Source organism: Chrysemys picta, chromosome 13 (genome assembly GCF_011386835.1).
Source record: "Chrysemys picta bellii isolate R12L10 chromosome 13, ASM1138683v2, whole genome shotgun sequence".
NCBI lineage: Eukaryota > Metazoa > Chordata > Testudines > Emydidae > Chrysemys > Chrysemys picta.
The window spans coordinates 36651105-36678063 of NC_088803.1; the positions used below are offsets into that span (position 1 = coordinate 36651105).

Here is a 26959-nt window from a genome sequence, read left to right on the forward strand (position 1 = left end):
GACCAATCCCTTAGTTGCAGTCTGATTAGCTGACTACATCTAATTTGAAAAGAAGACACTCATAAAACCTGATTTGAACTTTCCTTGGGCAGCTCTTGAGTGCTGAGATACTGCAGTGATTGCTGTCACTGGAAAAAAAGTCCATAAATAAATAGCTCCCACACAATCTTCTTTATCTGCGCTCCGGCAGAAGTTTAAGGTATCAACAATTTTTAAGGAAATGGTTATAGCAAGATTCCACTGTCATCTGCTTCTTCAGAGCTGCAATCATCCCTTCCATGCCACAAAAAACAACCCAAAAAACGTACTGATGACTCCAAACAACAACAGGCCTGATGCATCCCCGTCCTCCTAACAGGACTGGAGGAAACGTGGAATGATGGGAGGCACAGCCTCACACCCACGTTTGGGTAGAAGACATCTGCAAGAGGGGCCCACCTCCACTGAACTCAAGCTTAGGCAAAAAGTCCTTGCCCCGGCAGCACAGCTGTATTAGTAGCTCATAGTTCTCCCTGCTGCAACTGCACGTTCTTACTCCTTCAAGTGGGGGAGAGGGGGTAGAATTTGCACAGTGGAAGGAGCAGCATTAACTCCTACAGGGATTTCTGCCACAGAGCGACATCATCCATCTCTCTCTGCCCTTGGCCTTGCTAGATACCCACACTGTACACCCAGCCCAAGGACGGCCTCCTAAAACCAGGGGAGGGTGAAGAGCAGTGATCCCTTGAAGTGCCGTAGGAAACTTACAATGCAGATGTAAAAAGAACAGGAGTACTTGTGGCACCTTAGAGACTAACAAATTTATTAGAGCATAAGCTTTCGTGGACTACAGCCCACTTCTTCGGATGCATACAAGTACTCCTGTTCTTTTTGCGGATACAGACTAACATGGCTGCTACTCTGAATGCAGATGTAGTTTACCTGTAAAGCGTTTAGGTTAATAGATTTTAAGGCCAGGAGGGCTCCACGTGATCTCTAGTCTGACTCCCACATAACACAGGCTATAGAATTTCACCCAGTGATTTCTGCATCAAGCCCAATAATTTGTGGTTGAGCTAAAGAGGACCTTTTAGAAAGACATCCAGGCCTGACTGAAAGATTTCAAGGGACAGAGAATTCCCACAGATGCTACGGTGATGCTTCTATAGAAAACCTTAGTCAGTTGGTAGAGTAGATACAGGCCAAAGCACAAACTCTGTGAAATTTCTCTGTGGTTCTTGACGCACCTGAATTGATTGTTACCAGGATTGATACAGAGCTTGTATGTTTGATGGGAGCCATTTCTGTTTCCTGGCAAACGTACATCACAGCCGGATAGTTTCACATTAAAATGCTGCTTCTGCGTGAAGTGATTTAGGCTAATTACAGGTTGCTCACCGAACTGTTAAAGCTCATTAAAAATGTTTTTAATAGTGAATTGCTGTTTAATTTGCACATGCTGTCTGCCCTGCTGTGCCATGCTAAGTTAAACTCTTTCAATTTGATGTGCACTCTCTTGCACCACCTGCTCCCAGGCTGTTTTCAGAGGGCACTGGTGTAAACAGAATTCAGACTCCTAGAGCCCACAGTGACTGATGCCATAGAGATATCAAGGAAAAAGAGATCTGGAATAAATTCACAGTGACTGCCAGGAGCTATTAACAGCTCCAGCTCAGAGACTCCAATCTATCTGCGTTGTGCTTAGTGCCGAACTACAAGGAGCAGGGCCAGCTTTAGACCAATTCAACCAATTCCTCTGAATCGGGCCCCGCGCCTAAGAGAGCCCGGTGCCCAAGCCCCGGTATGGTGTACCGGCATGGCCCGGCTTCCCCAGGGGGCAATTTAAAGGCAGGTCCGACTCTGGCTTTTTTGCTAACCCCAGGCAAAGAAGCTTTTCGCCGCCCCCCGGCAGGGAGGGTGCCGAGCCCAGCCGCGGCCCCATTCTCCCCGACCGGCCGGAGCGCCGGGAGGAGGGCGGTGAGCCCGGCCGGGGCCCCGCTCTCCCCAGCCGGCCAGAGCGCCGGGGGTGGGCGGCCCCACTCTCCCTGGCCGGCCGGAGCGCCGGGGAGAGAGCGGCGACCCCAGCCACGGCCCCGCTCTCCCTGGCCAGCCGGAGTGCCGGGGGAGGGTGGCGAGCCCGGCCGCAGCCCCGCTCTTCCTGGCCAGCCGGAGTGCCAGGGGAGGGCGGCGAGCCCGGCCAGGGCCCAGCTCTCCCCGACCGGCCTGAGCGCCGGGGAGAGGGCGGCGAGCCCGGCCGCGGCCCCGTTCTCCCCGGCTGGCCGGAGCGCCGCGGGGAGGGCGGCGAGCCCAACCAGGGCCCAGATCTCCCCGACCGGCTTGAGCGCCGGGGAGAGGGCGGCGAGCCCGGCCGCGGCCCTGCTCTCCCTGGCTGGACGGAGTGCTCCAGCCAGTCGAGGAGAGCGGGACCCCGGCCGGGCTCACGCCCTCCCCCCAGCGCTCCGGCCGCCGGGGAGAGCGGGGCCCTGGCTTGGCTCGCCGCCCTCCCCCGGCGCTTCGGCCGGCCAGGGAGAGTGGGGCCGCGGCCGGCCTCGCTGCCCTCTCTGCTGCGCTCCGGCCGGGGAGTGCGGGGCTGCCCTCCCCCGGCGCTCCGGCCGGCCGGGGCCCCACTCTCCCTGACTGGCCGGAGCGCCGGGAGGAGGGCAGAGACCCCGGCTGGGGCCCTGCTCTCCCTGACCGGCCGGAGTGCTGGGAGGAGGGCGGCGAGCCTGGCCGCGGCCCCGCTGCTCTCCCCGGTGAGCGCCGCCCCCCTCCAGGTGCTTGGAGGGCTGGTGTCTGGAGCCTGCCCTGTTTAAAGGGCCTGGGGCTCCCAGCAGGGGCTGGAGCCCCAGGCCCTTTAAATTGCCACCAGAGCCCCACTGCTGGAGCCCTGGGATAGGGCTGCGGGGCTCTGGGGGGCTATTTAAAAAGTCCGGCGCTCCTGCTGCCTCTACCGCCCCAGCCCTTTAAATAGCCGCTGGAGCCCCGCTGCTTCCCCAGAGCTCCCTCGGCTATTTAAAGGGCCGGGGCGGTAGAAGCAGGGGAGCCCCGGGTCCTTTAAATAGCCCCCAGAGCCCTTGGGTAGCGGGGGTCTCGGGGGCTATTTAAAGGGCTGGGGCTCCAGCTGCCTCTGCTGCTCCCCCTGCCCGCACCAGCCCCGCACCCCCTGCCCTGCCTGCAGCCAGCCCTGACCCCCTGCCCGAAGCCAGCCCCTGCTGCACCCCCTGCCCTGCCTCCAGCCCTGCACCAGCCCTGCCCCCCCTGCCCTGCCCGCCCCAGCCCCGCCCCCTGCCCTGCCTGCAGCCAGCCCTGCACCCCCTGCCCACAGCCAGCCCCTGCTGCACCCCCTACCCACAGCCAACTCCTGCCGCACCCCCCTGCAGCCCTGCTCGAAGCCAGCCAGCCCCACACACACACCCCTGCCCGCACCAGCCCTGTACCCCTGCCCTGCCCACACCAGCCCTGCACCCCTTGCCCTGCCTGCAGCCAGCCCCGCACCCGCTGTCCAGTCTCCAGCCAACCCCTGCCGCATCCCCCTGCCTGAAGCCAGCCAGTCCCTCACTCCTCTGTCGCCAGCCCTGCCAACCCCTGCCACACCAGTCCCCAGTATAATTTAGAGCAGCCTAAAGCTATTGTATTTTATAATGGATGCCATCAATTGTCTGGCAGCTGGAGATTAGCTAGTTGTAATGGCCTCCAGACCAAGCCTCCTTCTCCCTGGGCATGCCCCCTATGCTAGGACCCTGGGGTGTAGAAGGTGAAGTAGAGTTATGGAGGCTTTATGCCATTCAGTGGATTCTCCCATGCAGGGGAACGTGTCCATAGCCCACATCCTCCAGATCTGCAGCCGCTTGGGCCAGCAGACTAATCCTAAGAAACTCCTGTGCTGCTGTGACTATAGATTTGTGCAGAACTTGAAACAAAATCGTCTTTACTGTCACCTCGCAGAAAGAACTAAAGTAATGCTAGTTATGCACATTAGACCTCTCTCAAGACAGGCACACTCATAATCTCTATAAAGCACAAGCAAATGTTACAAAGCATCATGCATCTGATGAGCACTTGCTGGGGATAGCAAATTGAGCATTTTCAGGTTTAGCAGCTACACCCCAGCTGTTCTGCACTGTAGTTATAGTAATTATGCTCCTCAGTCGGCTGGTAACACAAAGGTTTCCTAGCGATGCTTCAGACATTATGTGAACAGCATAAACCAGCCATCGAATGCCGCATACAGAACTAATACAGCTGTTCTGTCTGTGAAGGGACGACCGTCAGGGCAACACAAAAGAAGCTGTTATTTATTTTGCGCTTCCTTCGGAATTGCTTGCATGAGGATATGAATTCAATTTCCAGAACATAAAAGGATTGAACAAAGATCCAACAGTTGTCTCCTGTAGAATCAATTAAGGTCTCATTATGAACTATTTTAAAATTAATCTAGTTTCTCCTTTATTTGAATACTAACTAATTTTAGCATTAGGCCACTGTACTGTCCTAGGCTGAACCTGTCTTACAAGCTAGACAGGCAGTCTTCTGGGGCAGCAAATTATTCAGCGACTTTGTGCGTGGCAGGTGCCTGTGGATCAGGGAAGATGAATACTTGCTGGATCGTGGAAGGCAGTAGAAATACTATAACCTGGTCCCAGTGGTAACAAAGGGACTAGTCCTGCAGCCTGCACTCACATGAGCAGTCCCAAGATAGGTAAATAGTTTCTGTGCCATTTTCTGTATTTGCCTCCTGGAAAATTAAAGCACTAATGACAAATTTGACTCCTTAGCTGCACAGAGTAACTGAGTAACAGAGGCAGGCTCAGGCCCAAAATAAACAAGGAGTTACATTACTGGACCCAAGAGATTCTGTCAAACAGGGACCATACGCAAAATAAATTAATAGTCTGATACCAAATTGTGATAACTCCCTTCTGTAAATATAACTCTTCTCCCACTTAACTGATTCATTGTGCTCCCAGAGTGTGTCTGAGCTAAAGTTGGTAGATGGGTTATTCCTCCTCCTACTGTTGTATAATTTGATCGCTTAATGCACATGCAAGAATTCATGGATAAATCTAGATATGCATCTAAGTTCCAGCAGGGATAACTGTCGGAGGGCTCAGGGGCAGATTTTAAACCTGAGATTTCCTTCCTTTTCTATATACGCCTGTTCTATATTCTCTGAAAAATGAGCCGGAAACATGACTGTCAGACTTTTCCTAACCTTCTCCAAAGCTTAATGCAAGAGCTTCCTTCATGGCAACGAATTTTATTGCTAGTTGTGGGGTCTTTCTCACCTATGTGAAGCAACTGTGACCTCTTGTGGTGAGATGCTGCCATGTCACTTTGGGGTTCAAACGTGTTTGATCTCACAAGCCAATTAGGTCTGAGTCTGGATGGAAGACCTGTGAGGAAAAGCTAAGGAAGAATCAAGCGTGGTGAGTCAGTAAATGGCACTTGGCTCTCTGACTTCTTGCTGAACCAATGCTCCATGGTGACGTTAAGGAGTGCCGTGCTGCCAGTGCCAAAGGTACTGTCTTTTGGCTGAAGCTTTTACCACTTTGCATAATTAAAGCGCTCATGGCACAGCATTGGAACATCTTAACCCTGCTGTCCTGACAAATTCCAACTCAGCAATCTGTACACTGACTCCCCAAAATCTTCCCTGTTGTTTACAGGATTCTTCTTCAATTTCTGTTTTAAGCACCATGTAGTGTTACTATGAGCTGGTAGACCAGTGGTTCCAAACTGGGGTTTGGGAACCCTTGGGGTTCACAAAATGTATTGGGGGTTCTCAGAAAAAATTCTGTAATAGCGGACAGAGATGTCCCTAGGGACCCCGGGCATGGGGGGGCAGCTGCTGGGACCCAGGAGTGCGGGGCTGCAGCCAGAGCTCCGGAGCCAGTGGGGCGGGCAGCCCAAGGTCCATGGAGTGCGGGACCAGCAGCCCAGACCCCAGGCTTGAAGGTGGCAGCTGGGACCCTGTCTCTGGCAGACAGGGGAAGTTGGGCGGTATGAGGGGCAGAGTGGGATGGAGAGCCACGCTGTACCTGGGGGGCCTTTCAGGCTAATTTGTCCCTTGCCCCACATCCCCCTGATGGCGGAAGAAAAAGTGTTTGCACGCCAAATCAGCCGGAACCAAGGTCATTGTAGCCAATGTGGGTGGTAACGACCCTCTGTTAGTCCATACTCAGTCATTCTCTGTAGTGTGCCGTTTTGTTCCAGTGAGACATGAGGAAATCTTCTCATTTACTAGTTTGTTGGCGTTCTCCGTGTGTTATTTTTATTTGAAATGTTGTACACCCAATATGGACAAGTGGCTGAAAAACGGAAAGTGTAAAGACACGAGAAAACAAACGTTCAACATCAGCTAGTGTTTCATCAAGTCCAAAGCGTGGAAAATCTGTGTTACATGATCATGATGGTCTTGGAAAGTCGCTTATGAAGAAAAAAAACTATGACAACGATTCAGTCACGTAACATATCAGGAGTCTTGAGAACTACAAGGGACGTAACTGCCAGTGGCCTGATTAACCTTAGAAAGTGATGAACATGAAGGCTTAAGAGTTAAAATTCAGGATGGATTATATACAAATGTGAAAATTTAGGCCTAAGTCTTTTAGCAGCTATCGAGGCAGTGATGCAGACTGCAGGGGTTGGGAAGAGGCAAGTTGGTGCATACAATTGTATAATGCAATCATTGTGATTTTTGGTGCTAGCAACAAATGTAAGTAAGAAAGGGTTGCATGGTTAGTGATACTCTTAAAACCATGAAATAAGACTTTAGGCGAGCGCAATTACTCTAGGACCGGTGCATACATGGCTACAAAGGAGCAGAATTACATAATCCCACATTCCCAGGAGTGCTTTGAACCAGAAAACCTAAGGAAAGACCAGAGCCGTGGGGGATGCACACATTTTGGGCTCTGAAAGCAGTATCCTGATTAGAGAGATACGGAGAGAAGGGAGCATGGTCTGTGGCTAAAGTACAGGACTTGGAGGCAGGACATCTACATTTGGTTTCCAGTTCTGACACAGACCCACTGGATGACCTTGGATAAATCACTTAGGCCATCTGTGCTTCAGTTTCCCCATCTGTACTTCCCTACCTCCCCAGGCAAGATGCATTTGTGAAGCACTTTGAGAGCCTCAAATGGAAAGTGCTATAAAAGTGCCCAGATCCTGTGATCAGAGGGGTAGCCGTGTTAGTCTGAATCTGTAAAAAGCAACAGAGGGTCCTGTGGCACCTTTGAGACTAACAGAAGTATTGGGACCATAAGCTTTCGTGGGTAAGAACCTCACATCTTGGGAGGCTGGGGGGAGGGGGGAAAGAGTGAGGATGCGGCGTGCGGAGTAAAGCGGGAGGAAGTGGAGCGGGGGGGGAGAAGAGGCAGGTTAAGGGTGGGGGCTTGGGGGAAGGTGTGGAGGTTAAGTGAGAGGACGTTAAGTGGGGAGTTACTATATTAAATTGTTTCTTTAAAATTGTTTAAAACTTATACCTGTATTAAATTGCTTGTTTAAAATTGTTTAAAATGTATATAATGCCTTTTGTCTGGCAAAAAAAAATTCCCTGGAACCTAACCCCCCCCACCCCATTTACATTAATTCTTATAGGGAAATTGGATTCACTTAACATCTTTTCGCTTAAAATCGCATTTTTCAGGAACATGACGACAACGTTAAGTGAGGAGTTACTATACTGTCTGTGCCAGGCAGGCCGGGCTCCTGCTGTAGGGATAAACTGCATTCATCGTAATCACTGCCTCTACTGTGAGATCAACACTCCATAGGATGATGGGCAGAATTGTAAGAAGGGAGCCGTTTTCACTTTGCAATTCATCCCACGTACATACAGGCCCCAGGATGGCCATAGAAGCAGCATAACGGCTCCAAAGCCAGAGCCCTTGGATTCAAAAATTAATCCTAGTGGCGGAGCTCAGAGAAGCTGCGTCACCAGCTCAGCCAGCATCAGGCCTCTTATACTGTCCCGTGATCCTGACGAAGTTTAAGTGTTGAGCCATAGGCCAAGCGAAGCAGACAATTCAGACCTGTACAAAGTAATTTGCTAGGAATCCAGGCTCCTGCTGAGATGAATGTGGCCAAGCCTACAGGAAGTGGCACTATAGCGACTAATGGCTCCATTCGGCTTCCTCCAGGGCAGGTGCAATGGCAGCTGGCAAAGGCTCAAGAGGAGGCAGCCACAGTGTGGTTGACAGCACTCCCTGAACACAAGCAAGGCCCAGCTAGCACCAGATGCCCCCAAAAGGCCATGACCAGGCAACCTGGGGGCATAGCACCTGCTGCCAGCCCTGAGGGCCGCATGTGCTGCACCTTGTTACTTCCCCTGGTGGTGTCGTGCATGCGGCGCTGCTAGCACCCACAAAAGGCATCTCCCCACCACTGCCCAGGCAGAATGGCTCCAGTCTCTGCTGCTCTGTGTCCCCACTGTCACCATACACCTCTAGCCGAGAGAGCCAGAAACTGGCCCAACAAGCTCATGGATATGCTGCTTCAAAGCCTTACTTTAATCACACTCTTAAACGGATGACATTGCCACTGAGTCTGCAGGGTTCCTGGCCTGACTAGAATGGGGACAACACAGGCAGAGCGTCAATGAACCAGACTCTTTTCTCCCTCACCCCAGCCTACATGAGGAGCAGCTCCATTGAAGCCAATGGAGTGAGACTGGGGCGAGTGAGAGGACCCTCATACCCCACGTTTCTCCCCTGGCTTCACAGATAACACATAACACAGTGGCACGCTAATAAATGTATTTTATTGTACAAGTTCCCTAATCACGAGGACTTCGTCTCAACATCAGCTGAGTTCCATGTTCGGTCAGTTTTGGTTTCAGCTTGACCCCTCTGGAAATATCCATACTGTGATGTAATCAATATAGTTTTCACAGCAACAGCAGCAACTGCGATTAAAGAGAGAATTGGGTCTGATGGATAAATTACCCTGTCTGCTCTCAGAGCTGACACAATCTTTTGAGTAACTCAAGGGAAAACTGAGCTAGATCTCAGCTGGTGTAAATCAGTTTACTTCCGTCGATGCCATTGGCGCTATGCCAGTTTACACCAGCTGGGAATCTGGTCCAGTTGAATCCAACATCTGTATCAGTGCAAGGATTCCCTCGCTAACCATCCCCAAAGCACCATATAAGACTCCTCATCTTTCAACCCATCTGTTTCAAATACTGATCTTTAATTAAATAAAGTCTTACACAAACAAAATACAAGTGTTTGGATACAATGGTGATGAAAATCATGCTCAATTTGCAAATCCTTTCATTGAAAGTACCCAAGCAATCAGATAAAAGAATCAAACTCCGTTTCGCAAAAATATCAACATTCCTCTGCGAACAGTCTACTGACTTGTGACTCAACAGCACTGTCATGAGTAGGTCAACCTCAAACCTCAGTTAAAGGAAGTTCACCAACTTAAGAATAGCCACATAAACCACTGGTGTCAAGCCCCTGATGGACACAAACACAGAGTTACATCAGGAGCGAATATGGCCACAAATCTCTGCCTTTCCAGTCAGTACAAAAGTGTTAGTGAAAATTATTGTCTTGGGTTTTAAAATAATTCCCAAGCTAATGAATGTGTTTGGAAACCTACTGTTACCAAATGCCCACTGTGGAGCAATACACCAAATTCTGGCTAGACTCAGTCATAGTCTCCTGAATTATCCTTTCATAAGCTGAAGAAATAGTCTTCATACTACACGATACAATTACTTGTGAAATCCTTGTGAAAACTTGACCCCTAACAAGTGTTCTAGAATCACAGGGATCAAGCATGGCCCCCCTCTGAACCTGGTTCTGATACCCTGATTCAAGTTGCGTAGCACCTGAAATGGTCCCATTGACCTCACTCATGGGAGTAAGGATACCATCCAGCATGAGTTAGGGTATCAGAAAAACTCCCATAGATTTCACCAGGAGTGGCATTTACCCTGGAAATGTTAGAGACTTACTTGGTCATCCATGTAATACTAATGAAGAACAAAGTTTTCTAAAACTGTTTGATAGGTATCTGTGGGGGAGGAGCCAAATCTTCCAAGATCCCCACCCCAAAAATTATGTAGTGACAATGAATAATATTTATAAAAATAAAATAAAATGAATGGAAAGTCCTGTGCAATGTGAGCAGCAACATGGCCTTTGTCCTGTGCGTACACTCTGGCGATTCCAGTGCCCCAGTCCTAAGCGAGTGAGTCCCAGGCTTTGTTCATATTTTATTTAGCGAGCTTAAAGTAACATTCTTCACATCCGGCAAGAGGGACGTGATGTTCTCTCCATGGATGTTGGCCCACGCAGGGAAGGTGTCCAGCTGGAAGATGCTCTTGGCCCATGTGTTTATAGCCAAGCTAAGGAGCAGAACACCCATAAGATTCATGAGCAGCCCAGTTCTCGCCTGTGAAAGAAATGCAGATACATTATACTTGCGTTTAGCCTGGAAATCCTGAGCATTCGAAGCAAAGAACCACGCTTGCCAGCCCTGAGGACTGACTGCACATGAACGAACATTTCAATAAAGAGGAGTTTAATTAACATTTCAACTGGATTTTCTCAAGCCGGGGACCCCCAGTCCCAAATGCTGACTTAGGTCCTCATCCATCAAAGCACATGAGCTTTAGCACATGGTTAACTTTAAGTACATGAGTAGTCAACAAAGCTGTTCTCATACTTAACACGCGCTCAAACACATTGGTGACTTGGGGCCTGATCCTGTGCCAGTGGTATAAATGAAATTTTAGCCATTGTTGGTGCAGGATCAGGGCCAGAGAGCCAAGGAGTACATGCAGCTTCCATTGCTGTCTTCACTGAAAGCAATGGGTGTTCAAAACTTTTCAGGATCAGGCTTTGGGAAAGCATCTCTAACATCCCAGTAAATGGAGTGTGTATGTGTTTGTTTTAAGTTTCATTTCTGCAGAAGGAAAGGTTTCTCTTACAAGTCAGCTTAGAGCATCTGGGAACTGAGAATCCAACTTAAAGAGTCTGTGGATCAGGGCCGCCCAGAGGGGGGGGCAAGTAGGGCAATTTGCCCCGGGTCCCGCAGGGGCCCCACAAGCCCTAGCCTGGCGGCAGTCCGGGCTTTGGCGGCATTTCGGTGGGGGGGTGTCTTTCAGTGCTGCCAAAGACGCGGAGCAACTGAAGGGCCCCCCACCACCGAAATGCCGCCGAAGACCCAGACCGCCGCCGGGTGAGTACAAGCGCCGCAGCTCCCCTGCTTTGCCCCAGGCCCCCTGAATCCTCCAGCAGCCCTGCTGTGAGTTAAAAAGCACTTTCTGTCTTTAAGCTCCTGTTTTATTTTCTGTCTTTAAGCCCCCGTCTGTAATACAATCAGTGTCCATGTTCAGGGAATGAGTGAAACCACAGACATTTTTAGCCAATTAATATGAACAAGCAATTCTGAAAAGCTACAGCAATATGGAGGCAAAGAGTGAAAGCTGAATAAAATTAATCATCAAAGGTTAGGTGTGCACTTCTTAGAAAAGAAAACCACCAAAGCCCCTTACCAATATGTAAAGACAACAGGAGCTTGAGTTGATAAACAGCTGAATTTCGAAAGGAGTTAGGCTTTCTCCCAAAGCCTTTGCTCAGTTTTCACTCAGGCAAAACTCCCATTGGCTTCAGCCTAAGTAAAAGTGAGAAGGAGCCTCAGGACTTGGCTCACTGTTTCCAAAGCAACTGACTCTCACTTCACTCAATTCAAAGGCACAAACTCATACAACCATGGCAACTGTTAAACCTCAGTCTAAACCAGGGCAACGGGTGGTGTACAAAGGGAGAGAGAGAACAGGCTTGAATGGCCGGATGCTATTGTAGCAGCTCCAGAAGAAGGCACGTCATCACACTTTTAACCGTAAGGAGGCTGGGGTAGAGTGGGGTGAAAGAAAGTCAGAGGATGTGAAGGAATGCTGAACTCTGTTGGGCTAAGCACGTTGAGGTTATTGGGTAAGCCTGTGCCACTGAAAGGGACTTTCACAAATTGCACTTTCATTCCATAGTCACAGAACATCACAGCAAAGTCATAAAACTGTCTCCTTCTTGGGGCCAGCCAAGGGCAGGACACAAGCTTGGGAAATAAGCCGACATCCAGGCAAGCTGACCTGTCAACAAGAATGGGAGCAAATTGGATTTCTATCATTTCACATTAAGTTAAAGGGGATGTGATTAAGGGTGACAGTCTCTAAACTGAGCCAACCCTAAAAATAACGATCAGCCCCTCCGATAGATAAAATTCCAACTTCTCAGCTGAGCCATAGACCCGGGTGCATGCACATAAACTTGGCTTCCTCTTATTCCACCTGCTCGCTGTTTGGTGAGTGAGCAGCATATTTAAACATAAGACTGTAAGATCAGATCCCTGCTCAGCAACATGAATCTTTTAAACTCTGAAGTTCCTCTTCTTTAACCACTTTGGCACTAGCCCTTCACCCTCTGGCTCCTTTGCGAAAGGCTAATCCAGGTAGCTAGATTCCCATGGCTTCCAATAGGAAAAATGAACCTCATCTCATTGCATGCAGCAGCCACTGTTGCAGAGCCTTAAGGATTGATCCTATACAGGACAGAGTGTGGCACATATTACCACAAGGTAAAATTTGCTGAACAAGATGTGGGGGGCACAGAGAACCCCAACCCTGTATTAATGAGTGCTACTGTCTGAGCACCAAGGCCAGAGAGGAGAGTGAGTTGCTTAAAGTGCCTCATTAGCACAACGAGGGTCATTTGTATTTATTCTCTGCCCACACCCCATCCTTTTGTTACACTGATTTTGAGAATCAGAGAGCAGGTTTGCAAAGTCATTGAGCGGTTCTGCCACTAAAGGAGTAGGACTAGCCTAGTGTGTAACCTGACTTGCCCCCACGTGGATTCCTCTGCTCATACTTCCACTGGAGCACAATGATTTTGTGCAAGGAGGGGACACAGATAAGGAATCAAGTTGACATCCAGCCAACCTGACCTTTCAGGAAGAATGTGGTTTCCTCAAAACACCCACTCCTTTGTCTTGAAATGCCATAAACTAGAGAATCTGCCCATCCTTCCCCGACTGCTCTTCATGTACTCCTGGTGGACTGTATAAAGCACAAGCCGCTACCACTTGAGCTTAAAGGACTAAGTCTTCTAGTGGGTGGCTTTTGCAGACTCATTAACATCACATGTGGACCAGTCAATAACGGGCTGGACAGCGACCTTCACATTTAGTGTGGATTATAAAAGCAACTGCATTTCCCAAGCATAAGCCCAGCCATGGTAGTTGCTGAATCCAGTGCTGTGAGCATGGATGGGATCATGAGAACACTCCCCTCCTGCTGCAGAACAATGAGACCTTAAGCAAAGTACTAAATCCCATTGTTGTCTGGATTTCACTCACTCAGGGCAGGATTCCTGGCAATGCTATGTGCTTCCAACTGGGCAAACTAGGTTCTGGTCCCAGATTCTCACTTTTCAGGCTGGCAGAGGCTGTAAGTGATGTGAAGCTCAGCCTGTGGGAGAGGGATTGCCTCAGGTCACTCTCCAGCAATCCCCTCTGGCTGAGGTAAAAAACAGTACAGATGGGCTTTGGAAGTAGCTGTGTCTAGCCTTACTCCTGAAGGGGAGTAACTGCAACTCTGGGGCAAGAAGTCGTAAGGAGAGGAAAATGGGGAGGAATCTTGAGAGAAGCCTACCCAATTTCTCATCACCTCCTTGCTTTTCACTGAGTGTTCTCCTTGCCCTTCCGCACACCAAGATGTTCTGTAATATTCAATCCCCTTCCTAGTGTGTTTCCAGTCACCCTTCTCTTCTGAAGGAAACTGAAAACAGGCCTGCTCTTTTCTCCCCAGTTCTCACTTCCTCATTTACTGAGTGTTTGTGCAAATGCTGAGAAGCACTGGGGTGTGGGCTGAGGCCCTGGGTAACCAAACCAACTTAGCAGCTAATACCAGCGATCTCCAAACCAACCTACTACACTACGGAATCACATAAGACTAGGTTCCTACCAAACAGGTCTAGTGATTTCTGCTCATGTTCACCGGCCTTGAGGATAAGAGTGTGAGAATGGCATGAGAATGAAAACGGTCACTTAGTGTGGCCATCACCACATAAACGTCTGAGCCATCTTCATGTGAATTCTAACCAGCTCTGAATGGTTGCACTTATAAGAAGGAGATCCTTTCCCCTATGTGACCATCTCCCCTCCTCAGCCATTGCTTATAAAAATGTTTTATTCTGCAAATCATCAAAAAGGGCTTAGTGCACCATTAAGGGTCCACAGACCACAGGTGAGGAGTTATACAAGAGGACATATGCTCAGTCTGGAGTATAGAGATGTACTAAATTGACTCTGATGGACATTCATAGGAGTTTTGTGGTCAAGCTCTTCTGCCCAGTGAATTGAAAACATTCCCTTGGTGCTCTTTAATGTAAGGATCTACATTAAAAATCTAATAGTAATGTACAGTGTAGGATGTAAACACTTCATTGTAACTTTGCCTTAATAAGAGGGGCTTTTTTTTAAAAAATGCCAACAAGAATATACCAGACAGGAAAACAAAGCAAAACAAACTTAATAGTAAAATCAAAAGGAGAAGTAGCTCTTAGTGACTCTTTGTTTAGGAAATAGCATGTCTCTTCATTAGTGAGGGTAATTGTTATACAGGCTGTATATTTAGTCTCTATAGAGAACTTGACAGCACATCTGAGAATTCATATACGTGTTTCCTGTTGAGTTTTGAGACACATTAATTTTACTGCTCACTTGGAGAGCTTCATATTGTAGCTTTCTGGCTTTCCCAGACTAGTCTGTCTTTCCTCTCTCTCTCTCTGTTTCACTCTATCATCTTCCTGAATGGGAATTGCCTGGGTGATTGCTCCAAGCATATTATGTCAAATAATTTCTTCCAGATCAGAAAAGACTAAAATATTCTAGTGCAGTTGATTCGGCCAGCATCTACATCAGATACCACTGGCAGTATATCCACTTAACCAATTAAAAGGAATGTAGTAACATGCACTTCACATAGAGATGGTGACTTTGACCAAGGCGTACTGGGAAATTTAGCTTGGGATGCTCAATAACTTCATGGTTTGATATTTTATTCATGATCTAGAAGATAAATCAGTGCAAAGAACCCTAGGTCACAAACAACTGCAGAACTAGTTATGTCCAACAGATGCCAAAGGTTATTTTTCACTGGAACCTGTGAAAGCCATATAAACTTCATTAGCAAAGGGGAAGTGCTGTAATAGAACGTGAAGAAGATAAGGTCAAGGACACTTCCGTAGGAGTCATTTAAAGGACTCATGTTCACTCTCCCAAAGTTGAGAGCAGAGATCTTTGTGACAGGTCTGATCTCAAACTCAGCAAAATGGACAGCAGGGAGATGAGCATCCCCTTGTTACAATAAATTTGTTTAATATCTAAAAGGAGAGACAGAAAATTGATTATTTTTCAAGTTCGTGGCTCCACTTTTCAATTAGTTAAAGGTCAGACTCAGCTCTCAGTTACACAGAAGAAATTTGGGAGTAAATCCACTGAAAGCAGTTGAATTACTATGGATTTACATGTGTTTAATCAAGGGCAGAATCTGGCCCATTTTTACCTAAATAACACTTTCTAGATCTGACCGACCATGAATGAGGTTCTTTGCCTTCACACACTGCTCATAACAGAAACTGACCTTTGTGATTTTATTTTACAAAATGCTGATTTGGCAGCATCTCTCGAAATTATTGTCTTAAAAACTCTTCATCTAGATGATTGTGTCTTCAGTGATTTCTATACATAAAACAACTTACCATATCCTTGACCATCAGGTGTCCAGAAGAAAATGCAATTGAGTTTGGGGGCGTGGAGACTGGCAGCATGAAAGCGTATGAGCATCCTATAGTTCCTGGTATCATTAAATATAGGGGATTTACTTTCAGACGAATTGCCTTAAAAGAACAGAATTAAAAAAAACACACTGTACATTAGGGGTTCTGAGCTACAATGGAGATACATCTAAGAATGCAAATAATTACAGCACTGTGCCTAGCAGAACTCAGTGATCTATGCTTTATAATAGCATATCCTGCTGTTCTATAGCTAATAACATTTTAAAAGATTATTATTATGCATGTTGTGCAGCATGTACTTACACTCATTTAGCATCTTGTTTCCAAACAGTCCAATATATTAAGCAGGCCTTGTAAACTCCCTGTGAAGTGCGCAGGTGTTGTTATCCCCATTTCACAGATAGGGAAATTGAGGCACAGAGTGGGGAAGTGACTTGCCCAGGGTCAGACAGCAGGTCAGTGGCAGAGCTTGAAATGGACACCAAGAATTCTGACTCCCTGTTGCCTGTTCTAACCACTTGAATACACAATACTCAATCCTGCAGTCACAACATCGCAAAACTACTGGTTGACGAAAACCTGAGGTCTCTTTAAATGGCCTCAGGGAGCACGGAGACCACTGTGAGGCTGAGCCAGCGAGGGTTAAGCAACCAGCAGGCTGAGTGACCCAAAACCAATACCTTAAGGCCATATTAGAAGAGTACTGAAATTGTATACAGATCCATTCCTTATAGGAATTTTAAATAGACTGGCATTTTAAATAGACTACAGTCCTTGACATGGAAGCCTGTATTGTTAGAGAATCAAGAATAGATCCTAGTTGTATTTGTCTATGTTTACCTTGTTAGAAGTTTAATGTGATCTAATTAGCTTGTAGATGCTAAAATTCTGTTCCTGTCTTTAATGATTCATTACGATAGTCTATTGATTCAGAGGTCAAAAGGGGATATTATCATTTAGATGGGATTTGTGGTGCAATAATATTATTCTTTCATTTATCTTTGAAATTTGTAGTAAACTACCTGTAAGCTGTTTGATGGTTAATTGCCCTATGCTAATGAATGCAACTAGCTACCAGTGTATGCCTAGGAATGAGGAATTAGCTTCGAAGGAACAATATACATTACCTATTCTTCAACCAAGGAAGCCCTGCTGTGAACACACCTTGCTTCAATCTATAAAGGAAGTTTCGCATCTGATGCTTGCTATCTCAGATCTGCTTAAACTTTGACCGGGAAAATCTAAGCCTGTAAGACTGAGGTCTCCAGGTCTACTGTGGATTAACCTTGTACTTTTCATGGAAGAATTTGAACAAACTCTGCACAAGAACTGCCAATTGGACTATAACCTTTTAAACTGATTCCAGAAGGCTTTTTACAAAGCAGCCACCTCACCATCTCTGCTATGAAACTGACCTAAGAACTTTATTCATATCTGTACGTCGAATGATCTTTTAACCACAGCAACTCTCTGGCTTTTCTTTTTATTAATAAATCTTAATGAATAAGGATTGGCTATAAGCATGTATTTGGGTGAGATCTGAAATATTCATTGTCCTGGTGGGTAATGTGTCCAATCTCTTGGTAGAACTTTATATATAGTGAATAAGGTTTTTAGTAACTCTCACTATATTAGAGTTGGCTGTCTGGGTGGGAGCCAAAGGCTGGATTGCTTAAAGAGAACTGTATTTTGGCTTCTTGGTAATCAGTAAGGTATTACAGGAACTGTTTGGTTACTGGCTTGGTGAAATCTAATTATAGAATAAACCACCAGTTTGGGGGATCATCTGCCCTATTCTTTGCCGTTTGCCCTGACTGTGCTATCTCAGTATAGCCCCTCCAGGGACCCTGGTCACAACCCTATACAGCTGGATGGGCCAGCTGAGATCCTAGAGACTATTGGGCCTAGTATGCAGAGGAGTGAGGTGACCCCGTGGCTGCTCAGATGATTAGTGCATTTTCTGCAGCTGATGGAGGCCAGGCTGCTGCAATAGAGTGAAATGTTTTCATAGGGTACCTAGACTGTGAAGTACATGGGGCTGACTGTAGTAATTTGTAAATACTGTATGTGACCTGGTTATCAGGATAGTTACAGCGTGGCTATATTTTGTCATGTTCAAATTCTTGTTCTCTTATGTTACGCTTTGTTCCTGCTGTTCAGACAAGTCTGTCTGTCACTGTGGCCACCACAGGGCACAAGCCCCCAAAAGGAAGAACTGCAGGGGCTGAACCCAGTCAGGCCTGCTGAGTCATCATGCTGGTACACAAGGTTCTGTAGCGCAGGGCCTGGTCTGATAAGGTAAAGGCACAAGGCCTACCACCTAAGGGTGTGCGCTGAGAGAGACCACAGAGGGGTCAAAGCTGGCCCCATCATGGTGACGTATCTTACCAGTTCTGCCAGGATAGGCAGGAAGATTATAATTGTGGCTGTGTTGCTGGCAAACTCTGTGAATAAGGCGATCACTATTGTGATAAGCACGACAGCCACCGCCGGCGGCACGTTCTCCAGGGGATGCAGGTGGCCTCCGATCCAGACAGACAAGCCTGACTCCTGCAGCAGGAGAGAAAATGCAGCAGGTTTTATATCCGAGTTCCTGCATTTCCATGCAAGACTCAGATCATTTCGCAGAATTGCAAACTACATATAAATAGAGATCACTTCGCCCACCCACCTCTGAAATGCAGCCACCCTGGGGTGGGCGGGGGAGGGGGGTGCATGTTATAGCCCTTAGATGTCAGATCCAGTCACTCAACTGCCATACACTGCAGGTGCAAAATTGCAGGAGCAAAGTCAGAAGCCAAACTGATACTCTTTTAAAAACCATGGGCATAGAGTAGAATGACAGCAAGGTAACATTGATGATGGGCATCACTCCAAAAACTACCTCACATCCTTTTGCCATGGCAAATCCTCCACCGAGCAGCAAGATAATGTTCCAAGGTACAGTCTCTTGGGCCCTTCTCCAAGACAGCAAGGGCGGATTCTCAGTGTTTGATGCTAGACAGAGATCCCCACCAAACACACACACACACAGATTAACAAATAACTTGTCATCTGATAAAATAGCTACGTTACTCACTGGTGTCAAAGTTAGCTGATGATCACTTAATAACGAACACATGGATATTTCAATTTCAATTAAACAGGCAGCAAAAAAGTTCTAGCAGTTAAGGTTTTCTTGGGCTTTTTCTCAGCTGGTTTTTTTATTAACAAAAAAGGACAATTTCCTTGGTGTAACAGACATAGATATTCTCCTCTCTGACATCTGGCAGATTACGGCAGGAGGAAGTTTTCTGACATTTGTAATTTTGTGGACAAGTTCATCACCGTATAATTTTCTACTTGCAGCTCAAAGTGGTAGGAGCTTTCTAGGAAGGAAATTGCTGTGTCTCCCCCAGAAGGTCACTTCTGAATAAGAACTCAATTGTTGTGTCATATGGAAAGGTAAACTGGTAGGGCTGTCATGTTCTGTGAACTAAGGACACCCACATTTCATCCAATGGGAGTCTGAGGACCTGCCCGGAGCCTGAAAGCAACAGCTAATTTGCATGAAAGGACGTAATGGCAGTTGCTTTTGTTTTGTGCTGCTTTGCTGTAAGATGAGCCCCATGGGCTTCACAAGCTGCACGTCCAATTAAAGATGAAGGTGGCCATAGCCATATGGGTAACATTTTCATAAGTGACTCAGGCACTTAGGCGCCTAAGTCTCATTGAAAGTCAATGGGACTTAGGTGCTTTTCAAAATGTTACCCCATACCTGCTGACTGAGTACCCTGCCTTACTATTATGTGCTGAGCTCCTGCAGTGTGCTCACCTTATAGAGAACACAAAAGAAGGGGACAGAGTCCCTACCCTGAGGGCTTACAACCTACCTTTTAAGTCAAACCACCATTTACAGGATGGTCTTTGTGAAGGGAAGAAGAACAGTATGGTCACTATGGCGACTCCAGTAACCGCATCTGAGACAAACCTGTCCAGGAGGAGCAGAAACACTTGTAAGCAGCAAAAGTCTTGAGATTTGTCAAGTTTATAAAAATTGGGATTTACCAAAGAGGATTAGGATTTTGCATCAACAACACTCATTGTTCATTATTAGTTTTTTTTAAATTCCCCTCTGAGCTACATTTCTAAGATTGGTTGTGACTCCTTTAGAAAACTGATCAGACACACTGAAAACACAAAAACCTGGTTTTAAAAAAACAGGGAGGGGGTGGCAGTGCTGGCTGCTCGAATGACTGAATCACTTTCTGTTGTTAGAGTTTGTGAGAAGAATACCGATTATGGAGGTCTGGGGAGATTGCCTAAGCTGGTTGCAGGGAAGTAGAAAAATCAGATCATTGGCCTTTTTTGGTTATGATCTCTTTGTAAAATGCTCAGCTTCTAAAATGAAGAGCGTGATATAAAAACTCTAGACCCCAATTCAGCAAAGCATTTAAGCTTTAACTTTAAGTAACTGTTAAATATTGAGAACAAAATTAATCTGTAAAGTATGTACTTGATTCCCATTAGAGCCAAGCATGTGGTGAACTCCTCTTCTGAATATGAATAGTCTGTTGAACTGTATCCCTAGAGAAATAGAGCTGGGCTCTTTTCTGTGCAGAAACAACTCACTCTCGCTCTGTGAGTATTATTATTATTGCCTTTATGGTTCTTAATCTTTGTCTTCACATAAGAAAGGTCTGGATGTCACAACAGAGAAAAGGTTGCAAAGCAGAGAGAAAAGCACTAAGGGGTGAACTCCTGCAGCCTTTATTCAGCCCAAACCCGCACTGAACTCAATGGCCTGCCCAAAGACTTCAGGACTTGGCCCTAAATGTATCAATAGGCAACATTCCCAGAGCTCAGGCCATAGGGCTGTCAGGAAATAGATGTGAGCATTTTCAATACTAACATCCCACTAGGCTTCCACTACCTCCTCTTGGAAACATAAACAATTAAAATGGTTCTAGAGAGATACATAAGGCTCAGCTCCATTTACTCCATGAAACCTGGACAACAGTATAAACAAGGACAATGGAAAACACAGGGATCTCAAAAGCCTGGAAATACTATTGAAAAAATGTTACAATGGATTGAAAATAGAATCTTACCCAGGAGTGAATAAACTTGCCCAACCTGGGATGAATTTTGGGTCCCGGGAGAACAGCAGGATTGCAAAAAAGCAGAAGAGGAAGAGAACTGCCCGTTCTGCAAACCTAAGGTGTAAGGAGATGCAATTAAAATCTAGTCATGCTAATGAAGTGAACATGAGTTACCTTTCCCGGGTCACCTTTAATTGCTAGTGATGATTTCACTACATTTCAAGCCTTAGCTTAGAAAGGTGACACTTCACGCATGACACATGGGGACTTTCCCTCTCTGAAAGCAGAATGTAGACTGTATCTCCTACTGACGGTGTGAATAACTGAGAGCTGATGAGGGAGGGGATCTTCCAATTGCAGTAACATCTGCTATTGTTAATATTTCTAGTAAGGACCCGGGGGGAAAATCCTGACCTGAATGAAGTCAGTGATATAACTCCCATTGACTTCAGTGGAGCTTGGATTTGACCAAGACATGTCCAAAATATTGCCTTAAAACCTCTCAAAGACACAAGGAAGGAGGGATACTTAAACCACTGAGAAGAAATCACTTGGGTTGAATTTAAGCTAATCAAATTTATAGCACATGGCTTAATGGGCTTTCTCTGCTCCTAAAACTCAAAGTGGGACTTTGATTCTTACAATGACATTTTGCAGGCTGGTCCATAATGTACTGAAGGGAAAAAAATAAACCAATTTCTTTCATTTAGAGCACACAAGAATAATAATTAGAATGTTTGTTTGTGCTGCGCTACCTACATCAGTGAACCCTCACAATATCTCTGTGAGTAAAGCTGGGTGATTTTTTTTTTTTTTTGGCAACCAGTAAATTCACTTTAAAAAAATGCATTTTGGGGGATACTGAAACTATCAGTGAATTAAGGTCAAATTCAGCCAATACTTTTGGCAGAATAAATGGATTATTTTCCCCCCAAAAAACAGTCAAAATGGTTTATTTTGACCATTTTGAAACAAAACATTGAGGACTTGTCTAGACCAAGGGTTAATGTGCAGCAAGCTGGTGTGGAAAAACTATAGCACACTAGCCTGCCACACAGGAACTATCCGCATGGACTCTGCTGCCACTCACTAAAAGTGCCGTAGGGTGCTTGCATCTACTCCCGCGTCAAGGCAGTGTAGGTAAAAGAGCACTAGAGAACCTTTAGTGAGCTGCAGCAGGGTCGACACAGACAGAGCATCTATACCCCAGCTGTCTGCTTGCTAGCTGTTTGTCTAGACAAGCCCTTAGACCTTTTGTTTCAAAATATAGCTATATTTATAAGGATGAGAACCACCAAAAATTCAACAAAATAATCCATTTCAGATCAAAAAACACCCCAAAACCAAAACAAAAAGCTGGAAAAATGGGTCGTTTCATTTCAGGTGTTTTTTGATCCAAAATGAATTTTGGAGGGGTTTGGTTCCAGCAAAAAAAAAAACAAAGAAATTCAGCTTCAATTTGAAACAAACCGATCTTTTTTTGTTATATTGGCCAAACTGAAATGTCCGTTGTTCGCTCAGCTCTCTTTGTGAGTATGGAAACGCTATTTTACAAATGAGGAAACTGAGACGCAGCAAAAGACAGACCTACATTTTCAGAAATATCCACTAACTTTGTTGCCTAGATTTTTAGTGTCCAATTTGAAACAGATAGGGCCTGATATTCAATTTTCCTGCTATACATCTTTTTCTGGCATCTCATTCTGTAAGTTTAACCATCTCTGATGCCCTTCCACCCACTCTCCAATATGTAAAAGTTCCTCAGGATTTGTTCAAAAAACTGTATTGAAATATCAATACAGATCTGGCTTAATCTAACCAAAGCCAGAAATAGCAGAGTTATGCTTGAAACGCCATCCTGGGAAGTCGAACACATCTTGTTTTCTCTTCACATGACTGATTAATAGATCTCAGAGAATAATTCACAATGAATAATGTATTCCACAAAAATTCATCTAATTTTCTGTTCACAAATTGCCCACAAACAGATCAGAAAATAATTGAATTATATTCTTTATATTCATCATGAATCTCTTCAGCAAATAATACCTGCTCTGCAGACCATTCATAAACAGCTTTCCATGAATATTAAAAATTCACACTGTATTGGCTAGGTACATAAGTCACATGATATTGTTTCTGTTTCCTGATTAAAAGACTTACAGTGTGTAATTAAGACAGCATGAATTAGCATCTACAATTGAAAATTGGCATTTGTGGAATATTTGAGCTACATGTTTGTTATCTGCAATTATCTGCATTAGCAAAGACAGAGCAACTGAATGTTTGAGGAAAACAAACTCAAAATGGTCACACATACTAACAAATGGAAATTCACTGACAAATTCTAACAGATATCCTCAGTTTCCCTCCCCAGAAATGTTATTTCCAGCCCGGTTGATTTCTCTGTCATTTTTGTTCCCTTTTTGCGACTCACTTCATTGGCCCCAGTTTCTGATAATCCTCCTTTATGACTCCTCGGGCTCGGTCTTCTGCATCCATTCTTATTTCTGACTTTTTCTTTCTGCAATGCCTACCAACACAGAAATCACATCCACCACTCATTTCCACAGGTTCATATGGGAAGTCAAACACTGATGTTCATGTTTTCTATTCCTGCACACACCTATACAGGGCATGCACAGAGTGGCTGCCAGGAAGGCTTAGGAGGATAAAGGGTTCAGCGTGGGCCAGTGATTTCAGAAAACCAGTATCATATGGATCCATTTCATAATACAGTACATACTTCCAGTCTCTTAGACAGACTTCCCATCTCTCAGACAAGTTATATATAATGCCACAAATAATATTAATGACACCCTTACTCAAACTGAGTTGTACCTTACCTGGCGTATAGACCTGTAAACATCAGTGGGACTACTCATGTAGTAATATGGCACTCAATATGAGTAAAGGTGGCAAAATCTAGCCATTAATGTATTGGACAGTGGATATTATAGCTCGATATTCCCACCCTCTCATGACAAGACACAAATGTGCTTGCAGAATCTGTGAGCACATTCATTTATGTGCACAAACAGACATGAATGCACCCAATTGTCCATATGGCATGCATAGATGGGGTGAGCCACAGGCAAAGAGATAAGTGCTCAAGTTCTGAGCAGACGCTTTTTGATGCCTGCCAGAAACGTGGCTCTAGTCACCAACAGAAAAGCTCTGGTGCTGCCTAGAAACCCTTGGGCTGAATTTTCCCTGGGTTATGAGTATGTAAATTTCATTAGTGCTCAGGGTGGGGAGCAAGGTGTGTTCCTTGAGGTAAAATACACAGTTCCTGCTCAGGGCAGGTTTAATTGTTGCAGTGGTAAAAACAGAGGAAACCACAGGAGCCTTATCTACACTAGGGCTCTCACTGGTGGTACTATTCCCTAGTGTAAACAAGGCCAATATTTATCCTACTTTGTGTTGCCTTTCGCCCCAGGATTATGCAAAGGAGACTTTGACCGCTACACTAAAGAAGCTTATTTGTGGTAATCACAGCCTGTGTTCACAGAGACTGTTCAGAATGTAAATGAGAGTGAAGTTGTCAGATTTGCAGATTTCATCACTTTTAGCAGATGACTGCATCAGCCACTTGATTGAGAAGAGAGCAAGGTGGGAAATAAGAATCTCCCCTCCCTTCCCTTCCCCTCCCCCAGCCCCTCAAGTCACCAGCAACTTTCTGGGCAATCTCTAATTTATGCAAAGCACTCGCTGATGATAAATATGTGAGGAATTTTTAACAACAGGGGCTGGCATTTTAATATGCTTCTCTTCATTAGCCAGGCTAAGCCTTCTAAGCAGGGAACCCTGGACTCGTACACGGTCTGACTCTTAAACAATACGTGTGCATATGAATGATATATTCATCACCAGCTGCTTCGTGTCCTATCAGTGTCATGTGGTTAAAATACATTTCTAATACTTCCTGGGACCTTGATTACATTTGAAAAGCCAGACTGACACCGTTAGATATCTGATTCTGTGATACTAAGACTGATTAATTCATTTGTTGTTTTAAATGGATGTCCAATGGTTAGATCCTTTATAAAGATGCATGTTTGACCATCCAAAAATTCCTGAGTCTCCAATAGATATTGGGGATGTCCATAAATTACATAACACATTTATTGGTGATGTTAAAGACCCACCCACCCTTTGTAACACTAACACTGAAACAAACACACAAGATTAAGAACCCACCTACCCCCTAATGCATTATGTAATTTATGGACAGCCCCTTACACAGTACTCTGATTCTTTTAGTAGCTACAGCTTTACCCAAGGACATCGAGACAACCCCTTGTTATCCAAAATGCTTTTGAGTAAATGCTTTTGCTGCACCTCCCTGAGTGATGGTAGTAGGTCAACAGAAACATTCTTCTGGTGACCTATAAAAACTGCATCTACGCTGGAGATTTAGGTTTGCATAGCTGAAGCATTCAGGGGTTAGATTTTTCACACCCTTGCATGCCTAAGTTTTAAGTGTAGACCAGGCCAAAATCTGGATTCTTTAATAGGCTTTAATTTCTGTTTGTGTTTCTTTAGCTTGATTTTTCTAGGCCCTGACCCTGCCAACACTTAAGACTTGTCTACACTAGAAAGTTTAATTGTACTGGTATAGTTAGAGCAGTAAAATAATCCTAGTGTTGATACAGTTGTAACTACATAAAAGTGTTTATACTGGTATAATTTACTCCAGTTCAGGGTGGGGTGTAAGGCATCTTTATACTGATATAACTACATCCGCACTAGGGTTTAGATCAGTATAACTATATTGGTTTAAAAAAAAAATCACACCCCTAACCAACATAGTTACACTAGTATAACTTTTTAGGACAGAGAATCCTTAAATACATGACTTCAGTGGGATTACTTAAAGACCCAGTTCATCAAGGCAATTAACTCTTATTGAAATCAATGGGATTTAAACACACACTCAAAATTAAGCACATGCTTAAGTGCATTGCTGAATCAGACAAACAAAGTTATGTACATGCTTTCACGTTTGAAGGATCAGGGACTTACACTGGTTATTTCCTATTGCATTGAAAAAGTTCCCTAGTAATTCCTATTTTCTGTGTCACTGATATAATTATATACTTGGGTAATCCTAATGTGCACCTATTTTTTTTTTCCTTTTCATTTTTTCTCCTGAAGTTAAAAACCAATAAACATTTAAAAAAAAAAAAACAAATTCAAAAGCGTCTCTTAGAAATTGTATATGCTCTATGCAGGATACAAAAATGTGTGTTCATTAATAACATGTGTGAAAATGGAAAGAAAAAAAGAGAGGCTTCAAAATGCTGCCAACTTCTCAACAATGCACCTGATTAAAGCACATCAAGTGTAGCATGTAGTGGAAGTTGGAGAGGACGTTGCAAGTACCCAGGTTAGGGGAAAGATTTACAATAAAACTGTTTTACAGATTAGTTGTAGATTAACACACTGAAAAAAAATCCCAGTGTTATGAAATCACTGACGTTTAATCCCTGTCACAAAGTAACCTCTCCAGGGGCCAAATTTTCAACCTTAAAATGAAATCCTGACTCCACTGAATTCAATAGAAATTTTGCCATGGACTTCAGTGGGGCCAGGATTTCACCCAGAGTCTCTAAAGACTTGCTTCTGCACTGAAGTAAATGGGAGCTTTGCCACTAACTTCCCTGGGCACAGGATCAGGTAGTAAATGTGAGCCTGCAAAACTCTATGTTCACTGACTGCACGTGCAAATCACATTGTTGTGCGTGCCAGTTGGAGGCCAACTACCTAAGTGCCAGATTTGTGCACACAAACGCCCACGTGCACCTCCAAACGACTGTGTGCCCAACATTTGCAGGCTCAGATGTGCAGGCTAGTTAAAGCTAGCTGTAAATTGAGACCCTTGGGTGAGATTTTCAAAAGTGCTCAGCATTGGCCTAAATGCTCCCATTAAAGTCCATGGTAAAACTCCTGGATTTCAATGGGAACAGAGTTAGGCCAATGTTAAGTGCTTTTGAAGGTCCCATCTTTTGGGTCAGATCCTGTATTAGGGTAAATTGTCATCGCTCTATTGATCTCAATTAAGCTATTCTAATTTACATC

The 26959-nt window shown here is 45.2% G+C and overlaps 1 protein-coding gene across 2 annotated transcripts in view; it reads right to left on the reverse strand.

Annotated features, from left to right (window-relative positions):
* Positions 1–8724: 8724 nt before the first annotated feature.
* Positions 8725–26959, reverse strand: part of SLC13A3 (solute carrier family 13 member 3) — a 41564-nt gene continuing 23329 nt past the window's right edge. For both annotated transcript variants that reach the window (XM_065565956.1, XM_005304647.5), the window contains exons 7-13: positions 23316–23411; positions 20888–20992; positions 19670–19767; positions 18682–18794; positions 18186–18347; positions 15759–15896; positions 8725–10389 (exon numbers count right to left, since the gene is read on the reverse strand). In XM_065565956.1, the coding sequence (XP_065422028.1) occupies positions 10204–10389; positions 15759–15896; positions 18186–18347; positions 18682–18794; positions 19670–19767; positions 20888–20992; positions 23316–23411 (898 nt within the window). In that variant the 3' untranslated portion in view covers positions 8725–10203. The remainder of the gene's footprint in view (positions 10390–15758; positions 15897–18185; positions 18348–18681; positions 18795–19669; positions 19768–20887; positions 20993–23315; positions 23412–26959) is intronic.